Source organism: Pleurodeles waltl, chromosome 5 (genome assembly GCF_031143425.1).
Source record: "Pleurodeles waltl isolate 20211129_DDA chromosome 5, aPleWal1.hap1.20221129, whole genome shotgun sequence".
In the NCBI taxonomy this organism is placed as follows: Eukaryota; Metazoa; Chordata; class Amphibia; order Caudata; family Salamandridae; genus Pleurodeles; species Pleurodeles waltl.
Window position 1 is genome coordinate 640566319 of NC_090444.1, and position 27476 is coordinate 640593794.

The window sequence follows — 27476 nt, forward strand, 5'->3', positions numbered from 1 at the left end:
CAAGTAGAATGAGGGCTACGGTTTATCCTTCATCCAGTAGGGTGTGAATCTCATCTATGGTGGCAATGAGGGGTGTCTCTGTGATGTGGTTGCTTTGAAAGCCAGACTTGGTCTGGTCTAGTAGGTTATGGAGTTCCAGGTGGTTGGTGTAGGAAGTTGGCTCTGTATGTACTATTTCAAAGTAAGAAATAGCATGCACAGAGTCCAAGGGTTCCCCTTAGAGGTAAGATAGTGGCAAAAAGAGATAATTCTAATGCTCTATTTTGTGGTAGTGTGGTCGAGCAGTAGGCTTATCAGAGGGTAGTGTTAAGCATTTGTTGTATATGCACACAGGCAATAAATGAGGAACACACACTCAAAGACAATTCCAGGCCAATAGACTTTTGTATAGAAAAATATATGTTCTTAGTTTATTTTAAGAACCACAGGTTCCAGATTTACAATCAATACTTTAAATGAAAGGTATTTCACTCAGATATCTTAGGAACATTGTATCAACAAAATAGCATGTACAGTTTTGGCAAAAATGGCAATAAGCTATTTTAAAACTAGACAGCGCAAAATTCAACAGGTCCTGTGGGAGGTAAGTATTTGTTAGTTGTTCAGGTAAGTAGAGCACTTACAGGGTTCAAGTTTGAGTCCAAGGTAGCCCACCGTTGGGGGTTCAGAGAAACCCCAAAGTTACCACACCAGCAGCTAAGGGCTGGTCAGGTGCAGAGTTCAAAGTGGTGCCCAAAACGCATAGGCTTCAATGGAGGAGGGGGTGCCCCGGTTCCAGTCTGCCAGCAGGTAAGTACCCGTGACTTTAGAGGGCAGACCTAGAGGGGTTTTGTAGGGCACCGGGGGGGACACAAATTAGCACAAAAAGTACACTCTCAGTGGCACAGGGGCAGCTGGGTGCAGAGTGCAAACAGGCGTCGGGTTTGCAATTGGTTTCAACGGGAGACCCAGGGGTCTCTTCAGCGAAGCAGGCAGGCAAGGTGGGGGGCTCCTCGGGATAGCCACCACCTGGGTAAGGGAGAGGGCCACCTGCGATTCGCTCCTGCACTAGAGGTTGGATCCCTCAGGTCCTGGGGGCTGCGGGTGCAGTGTCTTTACCAGGCATCGGGTTCTTGGAAGCAGGCAGTCGCGGTCAGGGGGGCCTCTAGATTCCCTCTGCAGGTATCGCTGTGGGGGATCAGGGGGGTGAACTCTGGCTACTCACGGGCTCGCAGTTGCTGGGGAGTCCTCCCTGTAGTGTTGTTTCTCCGCAGGTTGAGCCAGGGGCGTCGGGTGCAGAGTGGAAAGTCTCACGCTTCCGGCGGGAAACGTGGAGTCCTTTAAAAGTGGTTTCTTTGTTGCAAGTTTTGGTTTCTTTGTAACAGGGCCGCTGTCCTCAGGAGTTCTTGGTCCTTTTAGATGCAGGGTAGTCCTCTGAGGCTTCAGAGGTCGCTGGACCCTGGGTAGCGCGTCGCTGTTGCAGTTTTTCTCGAAGTGGGGAGACTGGCCGGTAGGGCTGGGGCCAAAGCAGTTGGTGTCTCCGTCTTCTCTGCAAGGCTTCAGGTCAGCAGTCCTTCTTCATCTTAGGTTGCAGGAATCTATCTTCCTAGGTTCTGGGGGCCCCTAAATATTCAATTTAGGGGTGTGGTTTAGGTCTGGGGGGTTAGTAGCCAATGGCTACTAGCCCTGAGGGTGGCTACACCCTCTTTGTGCCTCCTCTCTGAGGGGAGGGGGGCACAGCCCTAATCCTATTGGGGGAATCCTCCATCTGCAAGATGGAGGATTTCCAAAAGTCTGAGTCACCTCAGCTCAGGACACCTTAGGGGTTGTCCTGACTGACCAGTGACTCCTCCTTGTTTTTCTCATTATCTCCTCCGGCCTTGCCACCAAAAGTGGGGCCGTGGCCGGAGGGGGCGGGCATCTCCGCTAGCTGGGATGCCCTGTGGCGCTGTAACAAAGGGGGTGAGCCTTTGAGGCTCACCGCCAGGTGTTACAGTTCCTGCAGGAGGAGGTGAGAAGCACCTCCACCCAGTCCAGGCTTTGTTACTAGCCACAGAGTGACAAAGACACTCTCCCCATGTGGCCAGCAACATGTCAGTTGTGTGGCAGGCTGGTAAAACTAGTCAGCCCACACTGGAAGTCGGGTATGTTTTCAGGGGGCATCTCTAAGATGCCCTCTGGGGTGTATTTCTCAATAAAATGTACACTGGCATCAATGTGCATTTATTGTGATGAGAAGTATGATACCAAACTTCCCAGTTTTCAGAGTAGCCATTATGGTGCTGTGGAGTTTGTGTTTGACAGACTCCCAGACCATATACTCTTATGGCTATCCTGCACTTACAATATCTAAGGTTTGGCTTAGACACTGTAGGGGCATAGTGCTCATTCACTTATGCCCTCACCTATGGTATAGTGCACCCTGTCTTAGGGCTGTAAGGCCTGCTAGAGGGGTGACTTATCTATGCCGTGGGCAGTGTGAGGTTGGCATGGCACCCTGAGGGGAGTGCCATGTCGACTTAGTAATTTTCTCCCCACCAGCACACACAAGCTGGCAAGCAGTGTGTCTGTGCTGAGTGAGGGGTCCCCAGTGTGGCATAAGACATGCTGCAGCCCTTAGAGACCTTCCCTGGCATCAGGGTCCTTGGTACCAGGGGTACCAGTTACAAGGGACTTACCTGGATGCCAGGGTGTGCCAATTGAGACAAAGGTACAGGTTAGGGAAAGAACACTGGTGCTGTGGCCTGGTTAGCAGGCCTCAGCACACTTTCAAATCATAACTTGGCATCAGCAAAGGCAAAAAGTCAGGGGGTAACCATGCCAAGGAGGCATTTCCTTACAGTTGGTGAGTTTTCATCAGGGGACCTCCCATGTTGTAAATGTGATGGAGACACTGGTCTGTAGGGGCCCCAGAGTGGACAGTTTTCATGAGTGCATTAATGTTTTCTTCTGTGATTGTTCTCCAGGTAGTTAGGTGCTTGCCTTGGTTGTGAATGAACAGGTTAGTGATGAATTCTTTGGAGTTTGGTTGCTTTTCAAAGTTATTATGGATATTTCTGATTTTGCTGTGAAATAATTCTCTTTGCTGCTGTTTGAGCTGGACTCAATTCTTTGAGTGAGGGTTCTTCTCTTGGGGTCTCTCAGGTGGTAGTAGTGCCGGAGAGCTGCTTTGTAGGTGGATGTGATGTAGGCTTTGTGGTTGGATCTCCATTTTCTTCCCAACTGCTTGTAGTATCTTTTGAGTTCAGAAAGTTTGTCTGTTTGCCATGTGGCATGCCTGCTGGCCCTGTGGTGTTTTTAAATTTTGATGAGAGCATCTGCACAGGTTTTGATCCATTGTTTTTTTAGGGCATTGTGTCAGTTAGCCTTTGTTTTCTTGTGCCAGCTCCACCTGGGCAAGGTGGTGTTGGGTGGTACCTTTACTTGTGTAGGTATTTGGAAACATATGATGAAGTGGTCAGTTCAGGTGAGCGAAAATGTATGTAATGTTGTTCCACGTGGCAAAGATAGGATCTAGGATGTGGCATCGATACGTATGGGATCTGTGACTATCTGGGAGAGTCTGATGTTGTTCAGGTTTTCCAAGAGGTTGATGGAGGAGGGATTGCTGGGGTCTTCCAAGTGGGGATTGAAGTTGGCAAGTAGAATTATGTCCTTGGATTTAATGGTGAGGTGATCACTGAGGACTGAGATGAGGTTTTTGAAGTTTTGCTCATGACCATGGTGGTCTGTAGACCAGGGTGACTTTCAGGGCGAAACTGTTGTTTGTCTGGAAGCTGAAGTGCATGTGTTCCATGAAGGTGGTGTCTGGATCCATGGAAGTGGCACATTTGATGGTGTCCTTGAAGATGATTGTGACTCCTCCTCCAGGATTGTGGAGGCAGTCTTGCTTCCTAGAGGGATAGCCACTATGGTTTCAGGAGATGATGAAGGGCCAGCCCTGTTTCTGTAAGGAAGAGGAGGTCTTCTGTGATGCTGTTGATTAGGTTCCAGACTTCAATGGAGTGTTTCTTGAGAGAGCTGGTGTTGCGGCACAAGCATGCAAGTGTTTGCTGTTAGATTGGTGTGGCTTGGTGTTGGTCTGGCTTGGTGGGGTGGGAGGATGAGTGTGGGAGCATGGGTAGGCAGAGCACTGCATGGACTGCAAAGCATTACAAGAATGACAGCACAGCCGGTGTTTAAGTTAAGGAAATTGGGCACAGCATGGTCTCACAATCCTGTCAGTCTCCACTGGTTGGTTGTCCCTAGCCGAGTTCAATTCAAATCTCTCTGGCACACAAAACTTATCATGGTTTAGGGCCATCATCTCTACAGAGCATCCACCATAGATATGTCTTTGCTCAAGTTTCACATTCTTCCTCATTCTGTGTTGTCCCACACTACTTTAAGTCTTGCTGTAGAGGACGATCCTTTTCTGTGATTTCATCCTCCCTTTGGAATGATCTGCCACCATCTCTCTGTCAAATTAAATCTTGTGTTACATTCTGGAACTACTGACATCTCTTTTGTTAGGCTTTTTAAGTAATAGATTATTTGCAGCCCCCTGAAGCTTTCGAGCATACATCCACGCTTTATGAATTAATCTTCCCTCCATTCAATTTGATCTCCTCACCTTCAAGCAATATGTATATAATGTGAGAGTCATCACTAATGCAAGTGAGGAAGGAATCCACTGCGAGTACAGACAAGAGTGGAGAAAGGGTACAGTCTATATTAATTGGGAAAAATAAAGAGACTGAGGTATCCCTGTATATAGTTTGAGAATTTGCACCATATTACGTCTCCACACCAAACTCTTGCATAGCCCCCAACATAAATGTAATTTTTGCATCCGAGGTTGTGTTACCTCTTGGAGCAAATAAAGCTTCTGTCTTCACTATTATAATTGTATCAAGAATCCTGGCTCATTTGAGGGGAGAACAGACAGAAAGACACTTGTGAGACAGTTGCCAAAAAGACTGGCATATATTTTACAATTCTCTTCTAAAAGCATCATACATCTAAAGTTGGCCAAATCTGTCAGATCATTTACTGGTTTCCCTGAAGGCCCGGCAAACTGTTCCCACCTTAGAAAAATAATTCAATAGAAGTTGGAGGGGCAAAAAATTAATTCATACATTCTTTATAGAAGTCCCTATGTATATAATCAAAACTCAAAGGTCTAACCTTCTCCTAGGTATTTCCTGGCTATTTTGGCACTTTAGGACTCAATTTTCTTCTTCAGTTTAAGGGTAATGTAATTGGGTTTAGGCTTCTTGACACCTAATTCTCTAACCTTGTCTTTTTTAACCCTGTAATACTTGGCTAAAATCTTCCTTGTATTCTTTCCACTGTCATTAGCAATAACATATATGACTCTTGCTAAGTATAGAATTGTATTCATAATGACGTTTCTGAATGTAGACCTGAAATTTTGGATTATGTGATGTGATATGTTGCTTTCAACTATTTTAACTAGGATTTATGGTGAACCATTTGATGTCTTAAGCACATGCAACCAATTTTAAATAGTGGAGAACTCAAGAAGTCTATGAACTCATCTTAGTTGGTAATCACTCTTCTGTCACCAGGTTTATTTTTTTTGAGAAAAGTCAACGAGTGGAGCTTACTCTTGAGCTCAAGTAACTCCACTCACTTTGGAATCTTCTAGGTGTGAATAGTATTAGAAACAACATGGATACAGAAGCATAGTCAGAGATACAGAAGAGTTACAGTTACTGAATGTGAAACATAAGAATAAAACTGAGACTGTACCAAGGTAAACCCACCTTGACTCTGAATGATGTGGGTAACTTTAGAAGGTGAACACTTTGCTATTGACAGACTTGATCCACCATGGTTCAACCTGTCTCGTGTTCTTCATTAGAGCTCTAAGAGTGGCTTGAGTTTTACTCATACAATACTGAATGTTCGGGAGTCTAATCCACAAAATGTTCTATGGTAAACAGTATCTCCGTGGATGATGCTCCATTACCAGTAGCAAAACTCTGTTGTGTGTACATGTCAGGCCAGGTTACAAGGGGCATTAAGCTCTCCTAAAGGGAGAAGATAGGGGAGCATGGTTAAGAGTACCCAAGAATCCAAGTCTGCAACAGAAAGTGGGCCTCAACTAAGACTCTCTGAGTAGAAGTGGTTGTGTAGCTGAGGCCTGTCTTAAGAAATGGGTGTGGGATGTGCCTAGATAGAATACAATACAATTATTACAGTTTTATGTGTGAAACATCACGTTTGAAGACATATCATAAATGTTAATAAGATATTTTTACAGTAAAAACAATAATAGAAAGCAAGGGTGTAAAACTCAAGAAATCAAGAAGGTGATGGGTTGAATGCTTGATTTAATGACAGCCCCTGGTAATTCTTTGGGCCTACTTCCAACTTCTTGTCTTTTGCTACCATGACATTGTAGACAGAGATTTGCGATATGCAAATCATACTTAGTTCTGCTCGAGTACGAACAGTCCAGCCCAGTCCCCATCAGAAAGGAACATAACCAAGCAGGCTGGTTTTGTAAAAAAAAAGTCATTGAGGACAAAGGGACAATGGTTACCACAAGTAGAGAGATGAGGGGTAAGTGAGTTTTAAAGGGACTTTGCCAGAGACAAGACATGGCTAGGGGAGAGTAATGGGCTGAAAGTAAAGCCATCAAGAAGGCATTTCATCAGGAGTGCTCTTGTCATACACACAGAAGCCACTGCAGATGGAAGATACCCACCAATGGGAGAATAATGTCAAGGAATCTCTCGTGCCCATAACGTGACCATACAAAACCAACACTAATTTCCAAGGTCGCGGTTTTAGGATTTCTTTGGTCTGTACGATAGGTTCAGTCACACACTTGGGAATGAAGGATGTTAGGACATTTGCCTAAAATGCTGTTTTTGAGACTTTGAAGTACCCAAGAATGAGGAAACTATGGTGGTCATTACAACCCTGGCGGTCGGTGTTAAAGTGGCGGTAAGACCGCCAACAGGCCGGCGGTAAAAAAGTTGGAATCACGATCATGGCGGAAACCGGCAACATAAACAGCCACTTTAACACTCTGACTGCCACGCCGGTAGAAACAAACAGCGTGGTGGTCACCGCCAACAGACAGGTGGAAGACAATGTCCCGCCCACAGTATTACATCAGGCCAATCCGCCACCTTTTCCGGGGCGGATTCACCGCGAACAAAAACACGGTGGAAACAGGACTTGGAAAGGAAAACGCTCACCTCTACACAACCCACGAGGAACCAGGACGTCATGGAACCCGAACTTCATATACTACCTGCCTTTGTCTTCCTGCTCCTCTACCAGGAGCACGAACACCGGTGGAGAAGATCACAGTGAGTACTGCACCTACGACACAGGGGAGGGGGGAGGGAAAAGAGAGTGATACACACACGCAACATGCAACACCCCCACCCCCACCCTCACACACAACACACACACAAATACATGTTTATACATTACAGTCACACACCCCCAACCCCACCTGGAAGAACGCAAGGACAAAAGGAAATGATTCTAACAATTGTAATCAATTCAAATACAGTACCCAAATATATTTATACACTATTTACAAATATACACATCATAATTTCAAGTCCATGTACTGCACCTACATAGTCCGTGGACACCTGGGCCCAAAAGGCATGGGTGAGGCCCACACTCAATACCCGATCAAAACGGGGAGAACACTTCTGGGGCTTCAGATAGAAATACAACAGGCACCTCAGGGGGAATTGAAGGGGGGGGCACCTCAGCCGGATGAGTGCACGACGCCAGATCCACGAGGGGGCTCCACGCCCAGTGATGTGTACTGGGAAGTGAAAAGCCACAGTCTCTTAAGTCTTTACAGTGGGTGGTTTGACCACTGCTTTATCCTGGGGAGTGGAAAGCCACAATCTCTCAAGTCTTTCCAGTGGGTGGTTTGCCCACTGCTTTATCCTGGGGAATGCAAAGCCACAGTCTCTCAAGTCTCTCAAGTGGATGGGTTGCCCACTGCTCTATCCTGGGGAGTGCAAAGCCACAGTCTCTCAAGTGGATAACAGTCTCCACTGGTTCTGGAGGGGGCATTGTGCGCAGAGTGCTTCATCCTGCCAAGGACTGAGGTAGTGGATGTGAATCTTCACTGGTTCTGGAGGGGGCTTTGTGCCCAGAGTGCTTCATCCTGCCAAGGACTGAGGTAGTGGATGTGAATTTCCACTGGTTCTGGAGGGGGCTTCGTGCCCAGAGTGCTTCATCCTGCCACGGACTGAGGTAGTGGATGTGAATCTCCACTGGTTCTGGAGGGGGCTTTGTGCCCAGAGTGCTTCATCCTGCCAAGGACAGAGGTAGTGGATGAATTTCTCCACTGGTTCTGGAGGGGGCTTTGTGCCCAGAGTGCTTCATCCTGCTCGCGGCGGCCCTTGCGGCACTCATTGGCCTGCGGTGCTGCTGGTGGCGGTGCAGCTGGTGGCGGTGTCCTGGGCACCGGTGCAGCTGGTGGCGGTGTCCTGGGCAGCGGTGTAGCTGGTGGCGGTGTCCTGGGCAACGGTGCAGCTGGTGGCGGTGGCCTGGGCAGCGGTGCAGCTGGTGTCCTGGGCAGCGGTGCTGGTGGCGGTCTTGTCCGGCGTGCAGGTTTGCAAGGACTTGCCTTGTTTTCTGTGCCCCTTCCCCACCTTGGATGTTGGCGCAGCTGTCTTCACACTCCCAACTGTAGTCCTGGGAGAGGGTTTGATGGCAGGTGTTTTGCCCTTCTCCCTCCGGGCAGTGGCCAACTTCTTATGCTTCTGAGGTGGGGGACTGTCTGTGGTCTTGCTCCTTTGCACACTGCCTGCCCTGCTGCCTGGTGCACTCCAGAAGCCAGTTACTGCTGCCACCACTGGTCCGGCTGATGTGGTGGCTGAGGTGCTGGGTTGGGACATTGAAAGGCGTGCCCTAGGGGACGGAAGGGGTGGGGAAGGGGAAGAGGTCAAGGTTGGACAGGAAATGTTTTTTAGACACACTGGGACGGGTAGATGGAGGGGGTATGGGAGTGGAGGAAGAAGTAGTGGTTGTAGGAGGTGTACGTTTGCTGACTTTGGGTGAAGGTGCATGGCCTGGAGGCTGTTGTGAGGTGGATGGCTGTCGGGTGGGTGTGTGGCTGCGTTTGTGTACCTTGGGAGGTGGGCTCACAGACACACTGGGAGAGGACACAGGGGATGTGTGAATGGTAGTGGGAGTGGTGATTGCACGTGAGCGGTGTGTGGTGATGGGTGTGCTGGTGATGGAGGTAGTGGATGAGGATGTAGTGCATGCAGGTGTGAGTGGAGACGCTACTGGGAGGGAGGTTGACGACGAGGAGGAGGGGGACACAGTGGAGGCAGTGGATGTTGGTGTGTCTGCTTCTGGATGGTGTTTGTGTGAGTGCCTATGGGATGATGTGTGGTGCTTGTGTTTGCCTGAGCCACTCCTGTGTGTTGTCTTGGGTGCATGCTGGTCTGATTGTGTGCTTGGGATAGGTTGGGGATTCGGATTGGGTAGAGGAAGTTGTAGGGGGGAGGCTAGAGACAAGGACTATGGCTGCCATCAGGGATGTAGTGCACGCAGGTGTGAGTGGAGACGTGACAGGGAGGGAGGAGGGAGATGAGGAGGAGGGGGACACAGTGGAGGCAGTGGATGTTGGTATGTCTGCATGGGTATGATGCTTGTGTGAGTGCCAGTGGGATGTGTGGTGCTTATGTTTGCCAGAGCTTCCCTTGTGTGTTGAGGTGTGTGCATGCTGGTCTGATGGTGTGCTTGGGATAGGCTGTGGTACTGGGGATTGGGTCTGGGTGGAGGAAGCTGGACACAGGGACAATGGCTGCCATCAGTGCTGAGGCCAGAGTCTGAAAAGCTCGCTGTTGGGCTGCCTGACCAGAATGAATGCCCTTCAGGTATGCATTTGTCTGTTGCAACTTCTTCTCTACACCCTGGATGGCATTCAGAATGGTAGACTGCCCAACAGTGAGGGATCTGAGGAGGTCAATGGCCTCCTCACTGAGGGCAGCAGGGCTGACTGGGGCAGGGGCTGAGGTGCCTGGGGCGAAGGAGATGCCCACCCTCCTGCGTGAGCGGGCACGGGACACATGCTGAGGGGCTGCTGGGAGGGCGGTTCTGATAGGAGGGGTGGTGGCTGTACCTGTAGATGCAGGGGGCACAGAGGGGCCCGCCACCGCAAGGGAGCTCCCATCAGAGGAGGAGTCCATGTCACTGGTCTCAGCTCCTGTCCCCGCCGTGGAGCTCCCCTCACCCTCTGTCTCACTGGTGACTTCTGAGTTTGTTGTCTCGCCCTCCAGGGCCATGTGGGATGCAGCTCCCTCCTGTTCCGGTGCCACTGCTCCTCCGCCTGATGATGCTATTGCACACAAGAACAGGGAGACCACAAAAAGGGGGGGGGGGGAACAGAAGAAAGACATGTTCAGTGCATGCAATACCGCTACCGTTGGCGGACACTACAGACACAGAAGCCCTCTGCACTACGCTGTGCACTTAGAGTTCCCTAATTAATCACAGGGACATGGGGTACAAGGCCAATGCCCGATTGCTGCACACCTGGAAGTCACAGGAGCCTGACTAGGTGTGGTTGGCTCTGAACACTGGTGGGGTGGGGTGCCACATGGCCTGCCTTACAAGGGACCTTGCCTACTAAACTCACCACGGCCTAGGGGAACCCACAGCCCATCTCCCCCAGACACCTCCAATGCACGCTGAATCAGCTGATTGTGAGGGTACTCACCCACTTGTGGCTGCTGTGATGCCCTCAAGTGCCCATCCAACTCTGGATACACCACCGCCAGGATCCGGAACACCAGGGGGGTCATGGTGCGATGGGCACCCCTCCCACGTTGGGAGGCCATCCCCAGCTGAGCCTCCGCCGTCTTCTTGCTCCAGTGGCGAATGTCCTCCCATCTTTTCCAGCAGTGGGTGCTCCGTCTGTGGTTGACTCCCAGGGTCCGGACTTCCTTGGCAATGGCACGCCAAATATCCTTCTTCTGGTGGGCGCTGACCTACAGGAACAGTACAGAGAAAAAGGAGAAGATATAACCGTTCGGACCATCACAGTCATTGGCCAGTGTCCCTACCCTTGCCATGACGCACATGCACTCACCGTCAATTCATGCACGCCTCATTCTCTCCCCCCCACCTATTTTCCATCCACACCACTCCACACAGGCATTGCCCATACAGCATGCACACAGTGTACTTACCTGTTTGTCTGGAGGACCGTAGATTAGAGTGTACTGGGGGAGGACCCCATCCACTAGTTTCTCCAACTGCTCCGTGGTGAAGGCAGGGGCCCTTTCCCCAGACACATGAGCCATTGTCTCTTCCAGACTGAGGTCACAGCAGCACTTGCATTGTAGGTCCTCTCCTGTCGAAGATCAGGTATCAAGTGAGTGCACAGAGAGAAAATGGTGGTCACGTCCGCGGCGGTGCGTACTGTCACCGCCGACATACATCGTCATTGACTCCTGGGACCCATAGGGCCCAATGTTAACCAATGCAGGATTGCGCCCCCTACCGCGACGGTGTACAACGCCAGCGTAGGTACCTCATATCCCCTAGTCCCACCTTACAGGTCAGGCAGCCGCCATTTCAGGGGGCCACATGGCATCATTTTAAAATGCGTCACACATATCTAGGCCTTGCATACACACAGAGACAAGCACCTAGCGGATTTGAAATATTGTGCTATAAAGTTGATACTTTCGTACCTCAGGGTTGGCTGACACTCTGCTTGCTGTTCTCCTCCATAGAGCACGTCCGCTGGGGCAGGTGAGGAGATGGCGCCATCCTCCGGTGTACAGACCACTGGTGGACCTGTCGACAATGGAAGAGCGACATGTCATTGTCACCTACAGACTGGACCGTTCCACAATCCATGAACTGTGTGCCCAGTTGGAGCCAGACCTGATGTCAGCTATCTGCCATCCCACAGGGATCCCCCCCTCTAGTGCAGGTGCTGTCAGTACTCCATTTCCTGGCAAGTGGGTCTTTTCAGACGACAGTGGCTATATCAACAGGGATGTCGCAGCCTATGTTCTCTAACGTGTTGTCCAGAGTGTTGCCTGCCCTACTGAAACCCATGCACAGCTACATAGTTTTCCCTCAGGTGGAGGATTTGCCCACATTGAAAGGTGATTTCTATGCCCTGGGACATATCCCCAACATCATAGGTGCCATTGATGGGACACATGTGGCCTTGGTCCCCCGCACGAGTGAACAGGTGTACAGAACCCAGAAGAGTTACCATTCAATGAATGTGCAGATGGTGTGTTTGGCCGACGAGTACATCTCCCATGTGAATGCCAAGTTTCCTGGCTCAGTGCATGACGCTTACATTGTGAAGACTAGCAGCATCCCTTATGTGATGGGGCAACTCCAGTGGCACCTTGTGTGGCTATTAGGTGAGGACATGGACCCTATACAGTGTAACTAGGTGTCTGGGGTTGTCCCTAAGGGTTAGTGTGTATCTAACAGTTGTCCCTCGACATTTGCAGGTGACTCTGGCTACCCCAACCTGTCATGGCTACTGACCACAGTGAGGAATCCTAGACAAGGGCAGAGGAACACTACAATGAGGCACATGGGCGAACTAGGAGGCTTATTGAGAGAACCTTCGGCCTCCTGAAGGCCAGGTTCCGGTGCCTCCATATGACAGGTGGTTCCCTATTCTACTCACCAAAGAAGGTATGCCAGATCATCGTGGCCTGCTGTATAATGCACAACTTGGCTTTGCGACGACAGGTGCCTTTTCTGCAGGAGGATGGTCCTGAAGGAGGTGTTGTGGCAGCTGTGGAGCCTGTTGACAGTGAAGACGAGGAAGCTGAAGAAGAGGATATCAACAACAGAAATACGGTTATTCATCAATACTTCCAGTGAGACACAGGTAAAAAGACATCACTGCCTGCTACATCTGATACACTAGTTGTACCTCACATCTGTCTGTCACTTACACCCATTATATGGACCCTGAGTTGTCACTATCCCTTTCTATTTCACAGATATGGGTCCCACTGTGTGACATCTGCTTTGTTTCCTCATGGACTAGAGCTGTGTGACATAGGTATGTTCACAATACATTGGATAATGCTGTTTTTCCACAGGTATTGCAAATACACATTTACTAAAGAACAGACTGACTCAAGATAGTTTTGTGATTCATGGGTGTTTATTTAAGTGCTAAATAGTGGAGGGGGTATTAAAATGGTCAGGGGTGATGGTGGAGGAATGTCCATTGCAGAGTCCAGTCTATTAGTCTCACAGGTGCATTGTCCAAAGGGGCATAGGAAGTGGAGCTGGGGCAGTTGATGGATGGACAGGGTGACAAAGTGGGACAAAAGGATGACAATCAGGGTGGTCTCCTTTCTTGGCGGGGGCTTTGGCATTGTTCTCTGTCTTTGTCCTGGATCTCAGGGACCGCTGGCGGGGTGGTTCTCCTTCTGCAGGGGGTGGGGTGCTGGTGTCGTGGTCCTGTGTCGGTGCCTCCTGTCCACTTGTGCCGGCAGATTTGGTGGGCAGTTCATCATCCAGGCTAGTGTCAGGGGCCCCTTGTTGTGCCACAGGCTCCCTCCTGGTGTTGACGAGTTCCTTCAGCACCCCTACAATGGAGCCAAGGGTGGTGTTGATGGATTTGAGTTCCTCCATGAACCCCAAATACTGTTCCTCCTGCAGCTGCCAGTACCGTTGCCATCGTCTCCTGGGAATGGTGGTAGGCTCCCATGATGTTGGAGATGGCCTTGTGGAGAGTGGGTTCCCTGGGTCTGTCCTCCCCCTGTCGCACAGCAGCCCTCCCAGTTACCCTGTGTTCCTGTGCCTATGTCCCCTGAACCGTGTGCCCACCGCCACTGCCCCCAGATCCCTGCTGTTGTTGGGGTGGTTGGTTAGCCTGGGTTCCCTGTAGTGGTGGACACATAACTGCTTGACGTGTCATGGGAACAGAGGTTTTGGCCCGCTGGGTGGGTGCTGTGCTGGTGTTTCCAGGGGGGGGAGGCTCTGTTGTGACTTGTGCCAGTGTGAGGGGAACCGACTGTCCCGAGGTCCCAGATGGGCCGGGCTGGTCATCTAGATCTAGTTGGACAGAGCTGCTGTCATCACTGTGGGCCTCTTCTGTGGGTGGAGTGGACACGTCTGGAACCTCCTGTCTGGTGAAGTTGGGTAGGGGTCCTGCAAGGGTGTAAAGGCATGATTATTACATCTGTGTGTGCCATGGTGTGCAATGGGTGTGTGACCTAGTACCCCAGTGTAAGGAAATGGCTCCCTGTTGCAGTTACCCCCCACTTTTTGCCTGATACTGATGCTGACTTGACTGAGAAGTGTGCTGGGACCTTGCTAACCAGGCCCCAGCACCAGTGTTCTTTCACCTAAAATGTACCATTGGTTCCCACAATTGGCACACCCCTGGCATACAGATAAGTCCATTGTAAAAGGTACCAGTGGTACCAAGGGCCCTGTGACCAGGGAAGGTCCCTAAGGGCTGCAGCATATGTTGTGCCACCCTAAGGGACCCCTCACCTAACACATGCACACTACCATTGTAGATTGTGTGTGTTGGTGGGGAGAAAAAGGCAAAGTCGACATGGCATCCCACTCGGGATGCCATGCCCCTAAAATACTGCCTGTGGCACAGGTAAGTCACCCCTCTAGCAGGCCTTACAGCCCTAAGGCAGGGTGCACTATACCACAGGTGAGGGCGTAGCTGCATGAGCAATATGCCCCTACAGTGTCTAAGTCTATTCTTAGACATTGTAAGTACAGTGTGGCCATATTAAGTATATGGTCTGGGAGTTTGTCAAAAACGAACTCCACAGCTCCATAATGGCTACACTGAATACTGGGAAGTTTGGTATCAAACTTCTCAGAATAATAAACCCACACTGATGCCAGTGTTGGATTTATTAAAAAATGCACACAGAGGGCATCTTAGAGATGTCCCCTGTATGTTACCCAATTGTTCAGTGCAGGACTGACTGGTCTGTGCCAGCCTGCTCCTGAGAGACAAGTTTCTGACCCCATGTGGTGAGGGCCTTTGTGCTCTCTGAGGACAGAAACAAAAGCCTACTCTGGGTGGAGGTGCTTCACACCTCTCCCCTGCAGGAACTGTAACACCTAGCAGTGAGCCTCAAAGGCTCAGGCTTTGTGTTACAATGCCCAGGGCACTCCAGCTAGTGGAGATGCCTGCCCCCTGGACACAGCCCCCACTTTTGGCAGCAAGTCCAGGGGAGATAATGAGAAAAACAAGGAGGAGTCACCCACCAGTCAGGACAGCCCCTAAGGTGTCCTGAGCTGAGCTGACCCCTGCCTTTAGAAATCCTCCATCTTGATTTTGGAGGATTCCCCCAATAGGAACAGGGATGTGCCCCCCTCCCCTCAGGGAGGAGGCACAAAGAGGGTGTAGCCACCCTCAAGGACAGTAGCCATTGGCTACTGCCCTCCCAGACCTAAACACACCCCTAAATTCAGTATTTAGGGGCACCCCAGAACCCAGGAAATCAGATTCCTGCAACCTGAAGATGAAGAAGGACTGCTGACCTGAAAGCCCTGCAGAGAAGACGGAGACATCAACTGCTTTGGCCCCAGCCCTACCGGCCTGTCTCCCCACTTCAAGAAAAACTGCAACAGCGACGCGCTCCCCACGGTCCAGCGACCTCTGAAGCCTCAGAGGACTACCCTGCATCTAAAAGGACCAAGAACTACCGAGGACAGCGGCTCTGCTCCAAAGAAGAAACAACTTTGCAACAGAGAAACAACTTTTAAAGGACTGCACGTTTCCCGCCGGAAGCGTGAGACTTTCCACTCTGCACCCAACGCCCCCGGCTCGACCTGCGGAGAAACAACACTACAGGGAGGACTCCCCGGCGACTGCGACCCTGTGAGTAGCCAGAGTTGACCTCCCCTAGCCCCCACAGCGACGCCTGCAGAGGGAATCCAGAGGCTCCCCCTGACGGCGACTGCCTGCTTCTAAGAACCCGACGCCTGGTAAAGACACTGCACCCGCAGCCCCCAGGACCTGAAGGATCCGACCTCCAGTGCAGACGTGACCCCCAAGGTGGCCCTCTCCCTTGCCCAGGTGGTGGCTACCCTGAGGAGCCCCCCCTTGCCTGCCTGCTTCGCTGAAGAGACCCCTGGGTCTCCCATTGAACTCCATTGCAAACCAGACGCCTGTTTGCACTCTGCACCCGGCCGCTCCCGTGCCGCTGAGGGTGTACTTTTTGTGCTGACTTGTGTTCCCCCCAGTGCCCTACGAAACCCTCCTGGTCTGCCCTCCGAAGACGCGGGTACCTACCTGCTGGCAGACTGGAACCGGGGCACCCCCTTCTCCATTGAAGCCTATGTGTTTGGGCACCACTTTGACCTCTGCACCTGACCGGCCCTGAGCTGCTGGTGTGGTAACTTTGGGGTTGCCCTAAATCCCCAACAGTGGGGGACCTTGGACCCAACTTTGAACCTTGTAGGTGGTTTACTTACCTGCAAAACTAACAAATACTTACCTCCCCATGAACTGTTGAAATTTGCACTCTGTCTAGTTTTAAAATAGTTTATTGCCATTTTTGCCAAAACTGTACATGCTATTTTGCTGATTCAAAGTTCCTATGATACCTAAGTGAAGTACCTTTCATTTGAAGTATTGATTGTAAATGTTGAACCAGTGGTTCTTAAAATAAACTTTTTTTTTTTTTTTTATATACAAAAACCTATTGGCTTTGAATTGTCTTTGAGTGTGTGTTCCTCATTTATTGCCTGTGTGTGTAGAACAAATGCTTAACACTACCTTCTGATAAGCCTACTGCTCGACCACACTACCACAAAATAGAGCATTAGAATTATCTCTTTTTGCCACTATCTTACCTCTAAGGGGAACCCTTAGACTCTGTGCATGCTATTTCTTACTTTGAAATAGTACATACAGAGCCAACTTCCTACATTGGTGGATCAGCGGTGGGGTACAAGACTTTGCATTTGCTGGACTACTCAGCCAATACCTGATCACACAACTAAATTCCAAAAATTTTCATTAGAAACTGATTTTTTAAATTTGAGCTATTTTTCTAATTTTTTTAAAGTCCTGCTAGGGCCTTGTGTTAGTCCCAGTTAGCATTTCTTTTAGAGTTTAAACGTTTTTGTAAAAGTTTGAATTAATTTTTAGAGATAGTTTTAGATTCTTAAAAAGTATTCCAACTTTTAGAAACAAAATGTCTGCTGCAGAAGAGATAGTGATGGAACTCAACCTCACCCCTTACCTGCATCTTAGGATGTCAGATTTAAGGTCTCTCTGCAAAATGAACAAAATAAAAACTGGTTCAAACCCTACCAAAGTACAGCTCCAGGAGCTTTTGGCAGAGTTTGCTAAAAACAACCCCTCTGATGATGGCCTCACAGAGGGGGACACTAGTGATGTGGAGGATCTACTACCTCCAATCCTAGATAGGGAGACCAGGGTTTCTCCAACCCTGACTCCACAAGTGATAGTCAGAGATACTGCTTCTCTCACAGGAGAGTCCACCAACTCTGGAAGCATTGAGGGCAGCCTCAATGAAGATGACCTCCTGTGAGCCAGGATGGCCAAAAGATTGGCTTTGGAAAGACAGATCCTAGCCATAGAAAGGGAAAGACAAGAGATGGGCTTAGGTCCCATCAATGGTGGCAGCAATTTAAATAGGGTCAGAGATTCTACTGACATGCTAAAAATCCCCAAAGGGATTGTAACAAAATATGGTTCACAGCTTTTGAAAGGGCTTGTGCAACCAGAAAAGTAAACAGATCTCACTGGGGAGCTCTCCTTTGGGAAATGTTCACTGGAAAGTGTAGGGATAGACTTCTCACACTCTCTGGTAAAGATGAAGAATCCTATGCCCTCATGAAGGCTACCCTGATTGAGGGCTTTGGATTCTCCACTGAGGAGTACAGGATTAGGTTCAGGGGGGCTCAAAAATCCTCGAGCCAGACCTGGGTTGATTTTGTAGACTACTCAGTGAAAACACTGGGTGGTTGGGTAACTGGAAATGAAGTGCATGACTATGTTGGGCTTTATCATTTGTTTATGAAAGAACACATTTTAAGTAACTGCTTCAATGAAAAGTTGCATCAGTATCTGGTAGACCTAGGTCCAATTTCTCCCCAAGAATTGGGAAAGAAGGCAGACCACTGGGTCAAGACTAGGGTAACCAAATCTTCCACTGGGGGTGACTAAAAGAAAGGGGTTACAAAGCCTCCCCAGGAGAAAGTGGGTGACAGTAGAAATAAAGAAAAAGAGTCCTCTGTAGGCCCCCAAAAACCAGACCAGGTGGGTGGGCCCCAAGACACAACCCAAAACAAAGGTGGGTACCAGGGTACGAACTGGGATGCCAATAAGGCATGGTGCCAAAATTGTAGACAGACAGGGCACCACACCAAGGACACTTATTGTCCTAAAAACAAACCCCCTAGCAAAATCCCAGGTGTGGCCAGTGTAGCCACTGGGGATGACTCCTTAGATGAGGATGTCTTCATAGCCTTCAACTGGAAAAAGGGCCCAACAGGTGAGTTTGAGATTCCAGAGGGAAGTAGACACTTCCACCACCTACTGGTGAATGGAATCCCAGCCATTGCCCTGAGGGACACCTGCACCAGTCACACTATTGTGCATGACAGGCTGGTGTTCTCAAACCAGTACATCCTAGGTGAGACTGCCAGAGTAAGAGTTAGCCCAGACAGGGTCACTGATAAGCCTGTGGCTTTTGTGCCCATAGAAGTGGGTGGGACTTTTAGCTGGAGAAGGGTGGTAGTCAGTACAGACCTCCCCCTTGATTGTCTCCTTGGAAATGACTACCCAGAGGTTAGTCAGAGCCCAAGAGAGGAACTGGTCCAGTGCCCGTCCTCTCCCAAGGATTCTGGAGGTGCTACCCCTGCAGTAACTGCAGGTAGGCCCCAAAAGAAAAACAAAGGAAAACAGAGTAGGAAAGGTGGACAACCTTTAGCCAAGGTTCCAGCAAGCCAAGGAGACTCTGCTCCAGTAGGGAAGAACTCCAAAAATGGCACTGGTAAAGTCCAACCTGACCCACAAGAAGTCCTGGTTAGTCAGGCAACTGTTAAACCTGAGTGGGTGGCTCCTCAGTTAACAGAAGAAAGAGTGGAAGAAGGGTGTTTACTACAAGATGTAGTAACCCCCCACTCTTACACAGCAGACAGGCACCCTGAACCCATAGAAGCCTGTAACTTAGCTCCTTCCCTTGCAGATGAAGAGCTAAAGGTGTGGTTCTGGGCACTAACAGCTGTCAGTGGCCTCTGCTGGGTGTTATCCTTTATGGCTGCACTATCCTTGGCATGGTGGTCTGACCCCATGCCAAATAGAAAGTTAGGCCCCCTGACCCTGTTGGTCATGGTGGGGTTACTCCAGCTCTGGGTAACCTCTTTGGGTAAGCTAGGGGTGACCCTGGCTAAGATAAGATTAGCAGAGGTAGATACCTCTAACCCCAAAATAGAGAGAATGGGTGAAGACATTAAAAGCACAGACAAGAGGCAATTCAGACTAGGTCCTATCACTGTGGAAGTGGGTCAGTTCCCCAGAGGGAATGACCTTAACAGGAGGATGTAAGGCAGAGTAGGCCCTGCAACAAACCAGCCTATTTCCTCTACTCTTCCTCGCCTGACAGACTAGGAAAACTCTCCCAGCTTTGGCTGAGTCTCCTGGCCTGTGGGCTGGGGGGGCTTGTGTAAGGAAATGGCTCCCTGTTGCAGCTACCCCCCACTTTTTGCCTGATACTGATGCTGACTTGACTGAGAAGAGTGCTGGGACCCTACTAACCAGGCCCCAGCACCAGTGTTCTTTCACCTAAAATGTACCATTGGTTCCCACAACTGGCATACTCCTGGCATACAGATAAGTCCATTGTAAAAGGTACCATTGGTACCAAGGGCCCTGTGACCGGGGAAGGTCCCTAAGGGCTGCAGCATATGTTGTGCCGCCCTAAGGGACCCCTCACCTAACACATGCACACTGCCATTGTAGATTGTGTGTGTTGGTGGGGAGAAAAAGGCAAAGTCGACATGGCATCCCACTCGGGATGCCATGCCCATAAAATACTGCCTGTGGCATGGGTAAGTCACCCCTCTAGCAGGCCTTACAGCCCTAAGGCAGGGTGCACTATACCACAGGTGAGGGTATAGCTGCATGAGCAATATGCCCCTACAGTGTCTAAGTCTTTTCTTAGGCATTGTAAGTACAGTGTGGCCATATTAAGTATATGTTCTGGGAGTTTGTCAAAAATGAACTCCACAGCTCCATAATGGCTACACTGAATACTGGGAAGTTTGGTATCAAACTTCTCAGAATAATAAACCCACACTGATGCCAGTGTTGGATTTATTAAAAAATGCACACAGAGGGCATCTTAGAGATGCCCCTGTATTTTACCCAATTGTTCAGTGCAGGACTGACTGGTCTGTGCCAGCCTGCTGCTGAGAGACGAGTTTCTGACCCCATGTGGTGAGGGCCTTTGTGCTCTCTGAGGACAGAAACAAAAGCCTGCTCTGGGTGGAGGTGATTCACACCTCCCCCTGCAGGAACTGTAACACCTAGCAGTGAGCCTCAAAGGCTCAGGCTTCGTGTTACAATGCCCCAGGGCACTCCAGCTAGTGGAGATGCCCGCCCCCTGGACACAGCCCCCACTTTTGGCGGCAAGTCCAGGGGAGATAATTAGAAAAACAAGGAGGAGTCACCCACCAGTCAGGACAGCCCCTAAGGTGTCCTGAGCTGAGGTGGCCCTGCCTTTAGAAATCCTCCATCTTGATTTTGGAGGATTCCCCCAATAGGAATAGGGATGTGCCCTCCCCCCCTCAGGGAGGAGGCACAAAGAGGGTGTAGCCACCCTCAAGGACAGTAGCCATTGGCTACTGCCCTACCAGACCTAAACACACCCCTAAATTCAGTATTTAGGGGCACCCCAGAACCCAGGTAATCAGATTCCTGCACCCTGAAGACGAAGAAGGACTGCTGACCTGAAAGCCCTGCAGAGAAGACGGAGACACCAACTGCTTTGGCCTGTCTCCCCACTTCGAGAAAAACTGCAACAGCGACGCGCTCCCCAAGGTCCAGCGACCTCTGAAGCCTCAGAGGACTACCCTGCATCTAAAAGGACCAAGAACTCCTGAGGACAGCGGCTCTGCTCCAAAGAAGAAACAACTTTGCCACAAAGAAACAACTTTTAAAGTACTGCACGTTTCCCGCCGGAAGCGTGAGACTTTCCACTCTGCACTAGACGCCCCTGGCTCGACCAGCGGAGAAATAACACTACAGGGAGGACTCCCCGGTGACTGTGACCCTGTGAGTAGCCAGAGTTGACCCCCCTGAGGCCCCCCAGCGACGCCTGCAGAGGGAATCCATAGGCTCCCCCTGACCACGACTGCCTGATTCTAAGAACCTGACGCCTGGTAAAGACACTGCACCCGCAGCCCCCAGGACCTGAAGGATCCGACCTCCAGTGCAGACGCGACCCCCAGGTGGCCCTCTCCCTTGCCCAAGTGGTGGCTACCCCGAGGAGCACCCCCCCCCCCCTTGCCTGCCTGCTTCGCCGAAGAGACCCCTGGGTCTCCCATTGAACTCCATTGCAAACCAGACTCCTGTTTGCACTCTGCCCCGGCCGCCCCGTGCTGCTGAGGGTGTACTTTTTGTGTTGACTTGTGTCCCCCCCGGTGCCCTACGAAACCCCCCTGGTCTGCCCTCCGAACACGCGGGTACCTACCTGCTGGCAGACTGGAACCGGGGCACCCCCTTCTCCATTGAAGCCTATGTGTTTTGGGCACCACTTTGACCTCTGCACCTGACCGGCCCTGAGCTGCTGGTGTGGTAACTTTGGGGTTGCCCTGAACTCCCAATGGTGGACTACCTTGGACCCAACTTTGAACCCTGTAGGTGGTTTACTTACCTGCAAAACTAACAAATACTTACCTCCCCCAGGAACTGTTGAAATTTGCAATGTCTAGTTTTAAAATAGCTTATTGCCATTTTTGCCAAAACTGTACATGCTATTTTGCTGATTCAAAGTTCCTATAATACCTAAGTGAAGTACCTTTCATTTGAAGTATTGATTGTAAATGTTGAACCTGTGGTTCTTAAAATAAACTGAGAAAATATATTTTTCTATGCAAAAACCTATTGGCCTGAAATTGTCTTTGAGTGTGTGTTCCTCATTTATTGCCTGTGTGTGTACAACAAATGCTTAACACTAACCTCTGATAAGCCTACTGCTCGACCACACTACCACAAAACAGAGCATTAGAATTATCTCTTTTTGCCACTATCCTACCTCTAAGGGGAACCCTTGGACTCTATGCATGCTATTTCTTACTTTGAAATAGTACATACAGAGCCAACTTCCTACACCCAGTGCTTGCATTCTTGTGTAGGAGCTTATGTGCTAATTGTTTAGGGGTGTGTGTGGGTATGTGAAGTGGCCATGCATTGGTGATGGGTGTCCATGCTCTGTTGTTGCATGCAGGGTTTGGTGTTGGGATGGGTGGTTTGTGATATTGGGACATCTGTGAGGAGTTGGAGTGATGGGGGTGAGGGTGAGGGTGGGGGTATGTGTTGGCATGCAGGTAGGTAGGGTGGGTGAAGTAGTAAAAGCTTTGACTTACCAGAGTCCATTCCTTCATCTACTCTTGCGAGGCCCTCAGGATGCAGTATAGCCAAGATCTGCTCCTCCCATGTTGTTAGTTGTGGGGTAGGAGGTGGGGGTCTGCCGCCAGTCCTCTGCACTGCAAGGCGGTGTCTTGAGACCACTGAACGCACCTTCCCCCGTAGGTCGTTCCACCTCTTCCTGATGTCATCCCATGTTCTTGGGCGGTGTCCCACTGCGTTGACCCTGTCGACTATTCTTCGCCATAGCTCCATCTTCCTAGCTATGGAGGTGTGCTGCGCCTGTGATCCGAATAGCTGTGGCTCTACCCGGATGATTTCCTCCACCATGACCCTGAGCTCCTCCTCCGAGAACCTGGGGTGCCTTTGCGGTGCCATGGGGTGGTGTGTGTGAGGTGGTGTGTGTTGTGATGTGTGAGGGGATGTGTTTGTGTGTGTTGTGTGGGGTGCGTGGACGTTGTGTGAGTGATGGTGTTGTGTGCCTGTGGAGTCTAGTTTGTAGATGGTGGTGTCTCTCTCTGGCCTTCTTTCTCAATTTTTGGTGTAGTGGTTTGTGGGTGATGTGGGTGTGTGTTTTATTGTGGTGTGGGTGTGTGTGAGTGGTGTGTGAATGTGTATCAGGTGTGTGTATTTGGATTTGTCCAATGTGGTAGTGTTTTGTAAGTGTGTGTGTATTTTGAGCGCGGCGGTGTGTACCGCCAATGGAATAACGCGGTCGAAAGACCGCCGCATGGATTTGTGGGTCGTGATAGTGTGGGCATATTCCCGTTGGCATGACGGTGGAGGTTTGTTTTCACCAGTTTATCACTGACCTTTGGTGCGGCGGACTTGTGTAGGTGTCTGGATTTTGGCGGATTCCGAGCTGTGGGTCGTAATAGCAGTGGTGGGGATCCGCGGCTCTGGCGGTGTGTTGGCGGTCTTCTGCACGGCGGTAAGCGGGATTTACCGCCAAGGTTGTAATGAGGGCCTATGTTTTTTTTAAAACAGTTCGTAGTTTCAAAGGCATTTTTGGCAGAAAAATCGGGTTGGTCTGACTGGGGTTTGTAAGGTTTTCTGAGAGGTGAATGGCCTGAGGCACAATACTCCAGCCATCCCGAAGGTGTTTTGAGACATGTTTTTCTGCAAAGCAAAAGAGACATGGTCACTGTCTTGCCTATATGTTAGACCAAACACTACACAAAAGGTTCTATTTTTGTTATAAGAAGTGTAGGAATGCAGGTTGGTAGAATATTTGCTGTTCCGCAATTGTCTGTCACATAACTGTAAGAAAATATGCTTTTTTACTCATAGCTTAACATTTGCAGGCCGTTTTGTGTAAGAAGAAGTGCAAGGATCTGCAAACTTATTGCTAAGTCAGATTTCCCTGCAACTCTAGCTTTTCCAAATTTCTGGGTTGCTAGGGATTACCTGGATGTTGGCTGATCCTGGGTGCAAATACTACAACTATCCTCCACCACAAAAGTCTACCTTTTTGCATCATCTCAACAATCTTGGTAGCAGCTCATGGCCTCTTCTGTCTGGGCAATAGACCCTTTCTCACATTAGGTGTAGAGCTTTTATCATGAGGAGTGTGGGAGCACAGACTGGTACAAAAATGCATTACCTATCACTTTTTACAATATTTGTGGCTTCTACTGTAAACGAGTGTCCACAAAAATCTCTTTTTGCAAACACATCACAGTCACATGAAACTGTGGGCAATTATAAAATTGGTAGGTAGTATATCAATCCTATCATTGACCTCAGATCATGAATAGATTCCAAAATTACATAAGGTTAATTGATACTAAGTTTCTATACATTTTATTTTGCCTTGTCACTGGATGGTGCACAGCAATAAAATCAATGCAAGCCAAAGCTGGGTTGTTGGGGCTTAGTATTGCTTTTTTTAGGCAAACTATAAAAGCCATATCTCAATTAAAACAAAATAATCTGGTGGATGTAACAGTATATTACTTTTATAAATCGACTTTCAGTGCAAACAAATTACAAATCTAAAACTTTTCAACCATTTTTCTATTTTCTCATTTATGTTCAATATTTTGTCATTTCTACAATTAGATTTTTGGAAACACCTTGAGCATTCTACACAAATGATGCCTTGCTGGTTTAAATATTTTATATATGCTTTAAAAATATATAGCTTCTTGGTTCACATACAGGATTCACATCTATTCCCCACAAAAATAGTGAATGTTGACCACCACTTACAAAAGTAAAAATACAATTGTTTTTTTCCTCTTTGTATACTGTGAAAGTTGGGAGGAGGATGAGCTTAGCGCATTGAACATTTTGCTAATGCCATTCTAGAAAAACAAGCGTTTTAGAACAGCACTAATTTGCATTGGTTTTAACTATTTTCTATAGTTTGACAAATTTCTCTGGTCTTTCCACTGCTGTTTATAGAACATAGGTAGCTTTAGAATCCCCACAATCCAGAGAGTGGGAAAATAGTACAACTCGGGTTTTTGTTGACAAACAAATTTTGAAAGTTTAAGTGTAAACTGCCCCAAATAATATAATAAGGGCTCAGCATTAGAAGGGTGGCTATAGAACTTGAGAGGTCCAAAAGTCCAACTATTATATTATGGCTCAAAATATTGGAATAGTGCAAAATGAGTCTAATGTAGCCAAAATCCTAAACATGCTAAGTGTTTCATATTTACATCATTATTCGAGTTGTTGTCTGTATCTGTGCTGTGAGCAACAATGCAGTAGGTACTGGCCAAAGAACGTCCATTGGAAACTTGTGTAAACGAATGAGTTGATGACTAACCTAAAAGATTCTTTCTCATGCGTCGATGTGTGATCCAGGATCAACATAACTGAGAAAGTGTAAATGTCTTTGATTTAAAATACCATGGAATTAAATTTACAACAGCTTTGTAGGGTACATTGGGGTACAAGCAAATACAAATGCGTGTTAAATGGTAGATTAGATCATTCTTTTGAGATAAACAACATTTTTTTCATTGTGTTGGATCAGAAAATAACCTATTATTTAACTCCCTTGGGAACATATGGTTTCTTGCATGCACTGTAAAAGTAGAAAGTGTTTCCTGCATTTTGCATACAATACATACCAAATTAAAATGACACAATTGCTGTACAGGTGGCTACCTAAAGCATTTCTGTTATATGAGGTTTTATTTATAATATTTAATTTCTAATATTCAGAACTTGTGACAGTGCATGTAATGACAATTATCACTTGTAAAAAAGCTACAAAGCACTGAGCTAGTAGGAAGATGTTTTTCAACCTATCTGATTTTAAGAAAGCGGGTACAGCACACTTATCGCTAACATTTTGCACTTTTAAGAGGATCAGCTATAAAGTCTAAGACACTTTACCACTCATCAGTAAGAGTCCTTAGTTTTTTGCTAGATATTTTTCCACAAAGGAAAAGCCCAATGTAGTATAGCCACTGACAAGATCTTGTAGTAGTCTGGTATGTTTATTGTTTGTTTCGAATTCTCGCAAGTTCTGAAAATTTTACTATTTCTTTATCTTGTCTTTGTCTCACAGGCACCATTGGGGACTGGAAAAATTTCCTGACTGTGGCACAGAGTGAAAGATTTGACAAAGTATTTCAGGAAAAGATGAAAGATCTGCCAATAAAATTTATCTGGGACATTAATGAAAACATATAAAGTGCAGACACAATTTATAAAATACCTTGTTACAATTAGATGTTTTCAGTATGATTTCACTGACGACAAACTTGTCCTGATTTGACTGATAAATTCAATATAGTGATGTGATATTTGCATTTTGTTTATGTACCCCACTCCATTTGATAGATTCGTGAATGTGAGTGCACAATTTACATTTGTAAAGCAATGCTACCGTTTGTACTGATTGCACATGTACAACATATAACATTTGCCTTAATACAATTTGATAGTGTATCATGTATTCATATGTGTATCAATGTGTTTTATAATGTGTGATAGAGTGTAGCAAAAGGGCAAATTATCTAATCTGCCTATTCTTGCATTTACATCATTTATCACAAGGCCTGTTTGTCTCATAAATAATCTGAAAAGTGCATTTAAGCCTGATACAGACATGTATTAGGCAGAGAAAAATCTTCAGTTTCCTGAGAGATTGGAAGTTTGTGCACGCTGAGCTGCAAACGTCCCAAGAAAAGACTATTGGCTCTTCGGAACCAGCTAGCCTTTATTAGTGCTGGAAACACCAAACCTAAGACAGAGAAACAGAGAACAGCTTTCGTGAAGATCAGAATAACAAGCGTGGTGTTCAGCTAACTAGGCAGGCTAGAGGCCACCTCAGAAACTTAAACGGACACATTGATGCTAAGGTAGCTCGGCTAAGGGCTCAAAGGGAAAGGTTGGCCAAAAACCTATCAGAAAGTTGCAATTCTAAATATTTTGCTTTTTAATTGCTTTCATTGCCACAGTTATGTTTGTAGTTACGTGTTTACATATTATCTGCAGTAGATTAGGCTATTGATTTTAATAAAGTATTTAAAATATGTAGCATGGATTAGTGTTTGTGCACGTCCATGGTGTAAGGGGGTTTGGTGCTTACTAATAAATAAATAATCCTGTGAGTTCCAGAGGACTGACTATTGCCCAGAAAATAGCATCCTCATGTCGGTTATAGTCTAACAGATTTCCGGTTTTGAGAAGGTGAATTGGGTTTGTGCCTGTGTTTTAACCAGAATGTCTTGGGGGTGTAAAATTTGGCTGTAGTTTGTGAAGCTGCAAATAATGTATCAACATACAGACACTTGATAAAAATTGTATAGGAAAATATCAATACTTTCATCAAGGTTTGACTAGTCTAGATTATGTTGGTGAATATACAATAAATTGTTTTTTTCCATTATGCACTCAGCTCTAAACTTGTATTTTTTGTCTCTTCATGAGA

General features: G+C 48.1%; 1 protein-coding gene across 4 annotated transcripts in view; it reads left to right on the forward strand.

Annotated features, from left to right (window-relative positions):
* Positions 1 to 27434, forward strand: part of LOC138295898 (amine sulfotransferase-like) — an 895551-nt gene extending 868117 nt beyond the window's left edge. For all 4 annotated transcript variants that reach the window (XM_069234511.1, XM_069234512.1, XM_069234510.1 and 1 more), the window contains one exon: positions 26109 to 27434. In XM_069234511.1, coding sequence (XP_069090612.1) covers positions 26109 to 26233 — 125 coding nt within the window. In that variant the 3' untranslated portion in view covers positions 26234 to 27434. The remainder of the gene's footprint in view (positions 1 to 26108) is intronic.
* Positions 27435 to 27476: the final 42 nt, after the last annotated feature.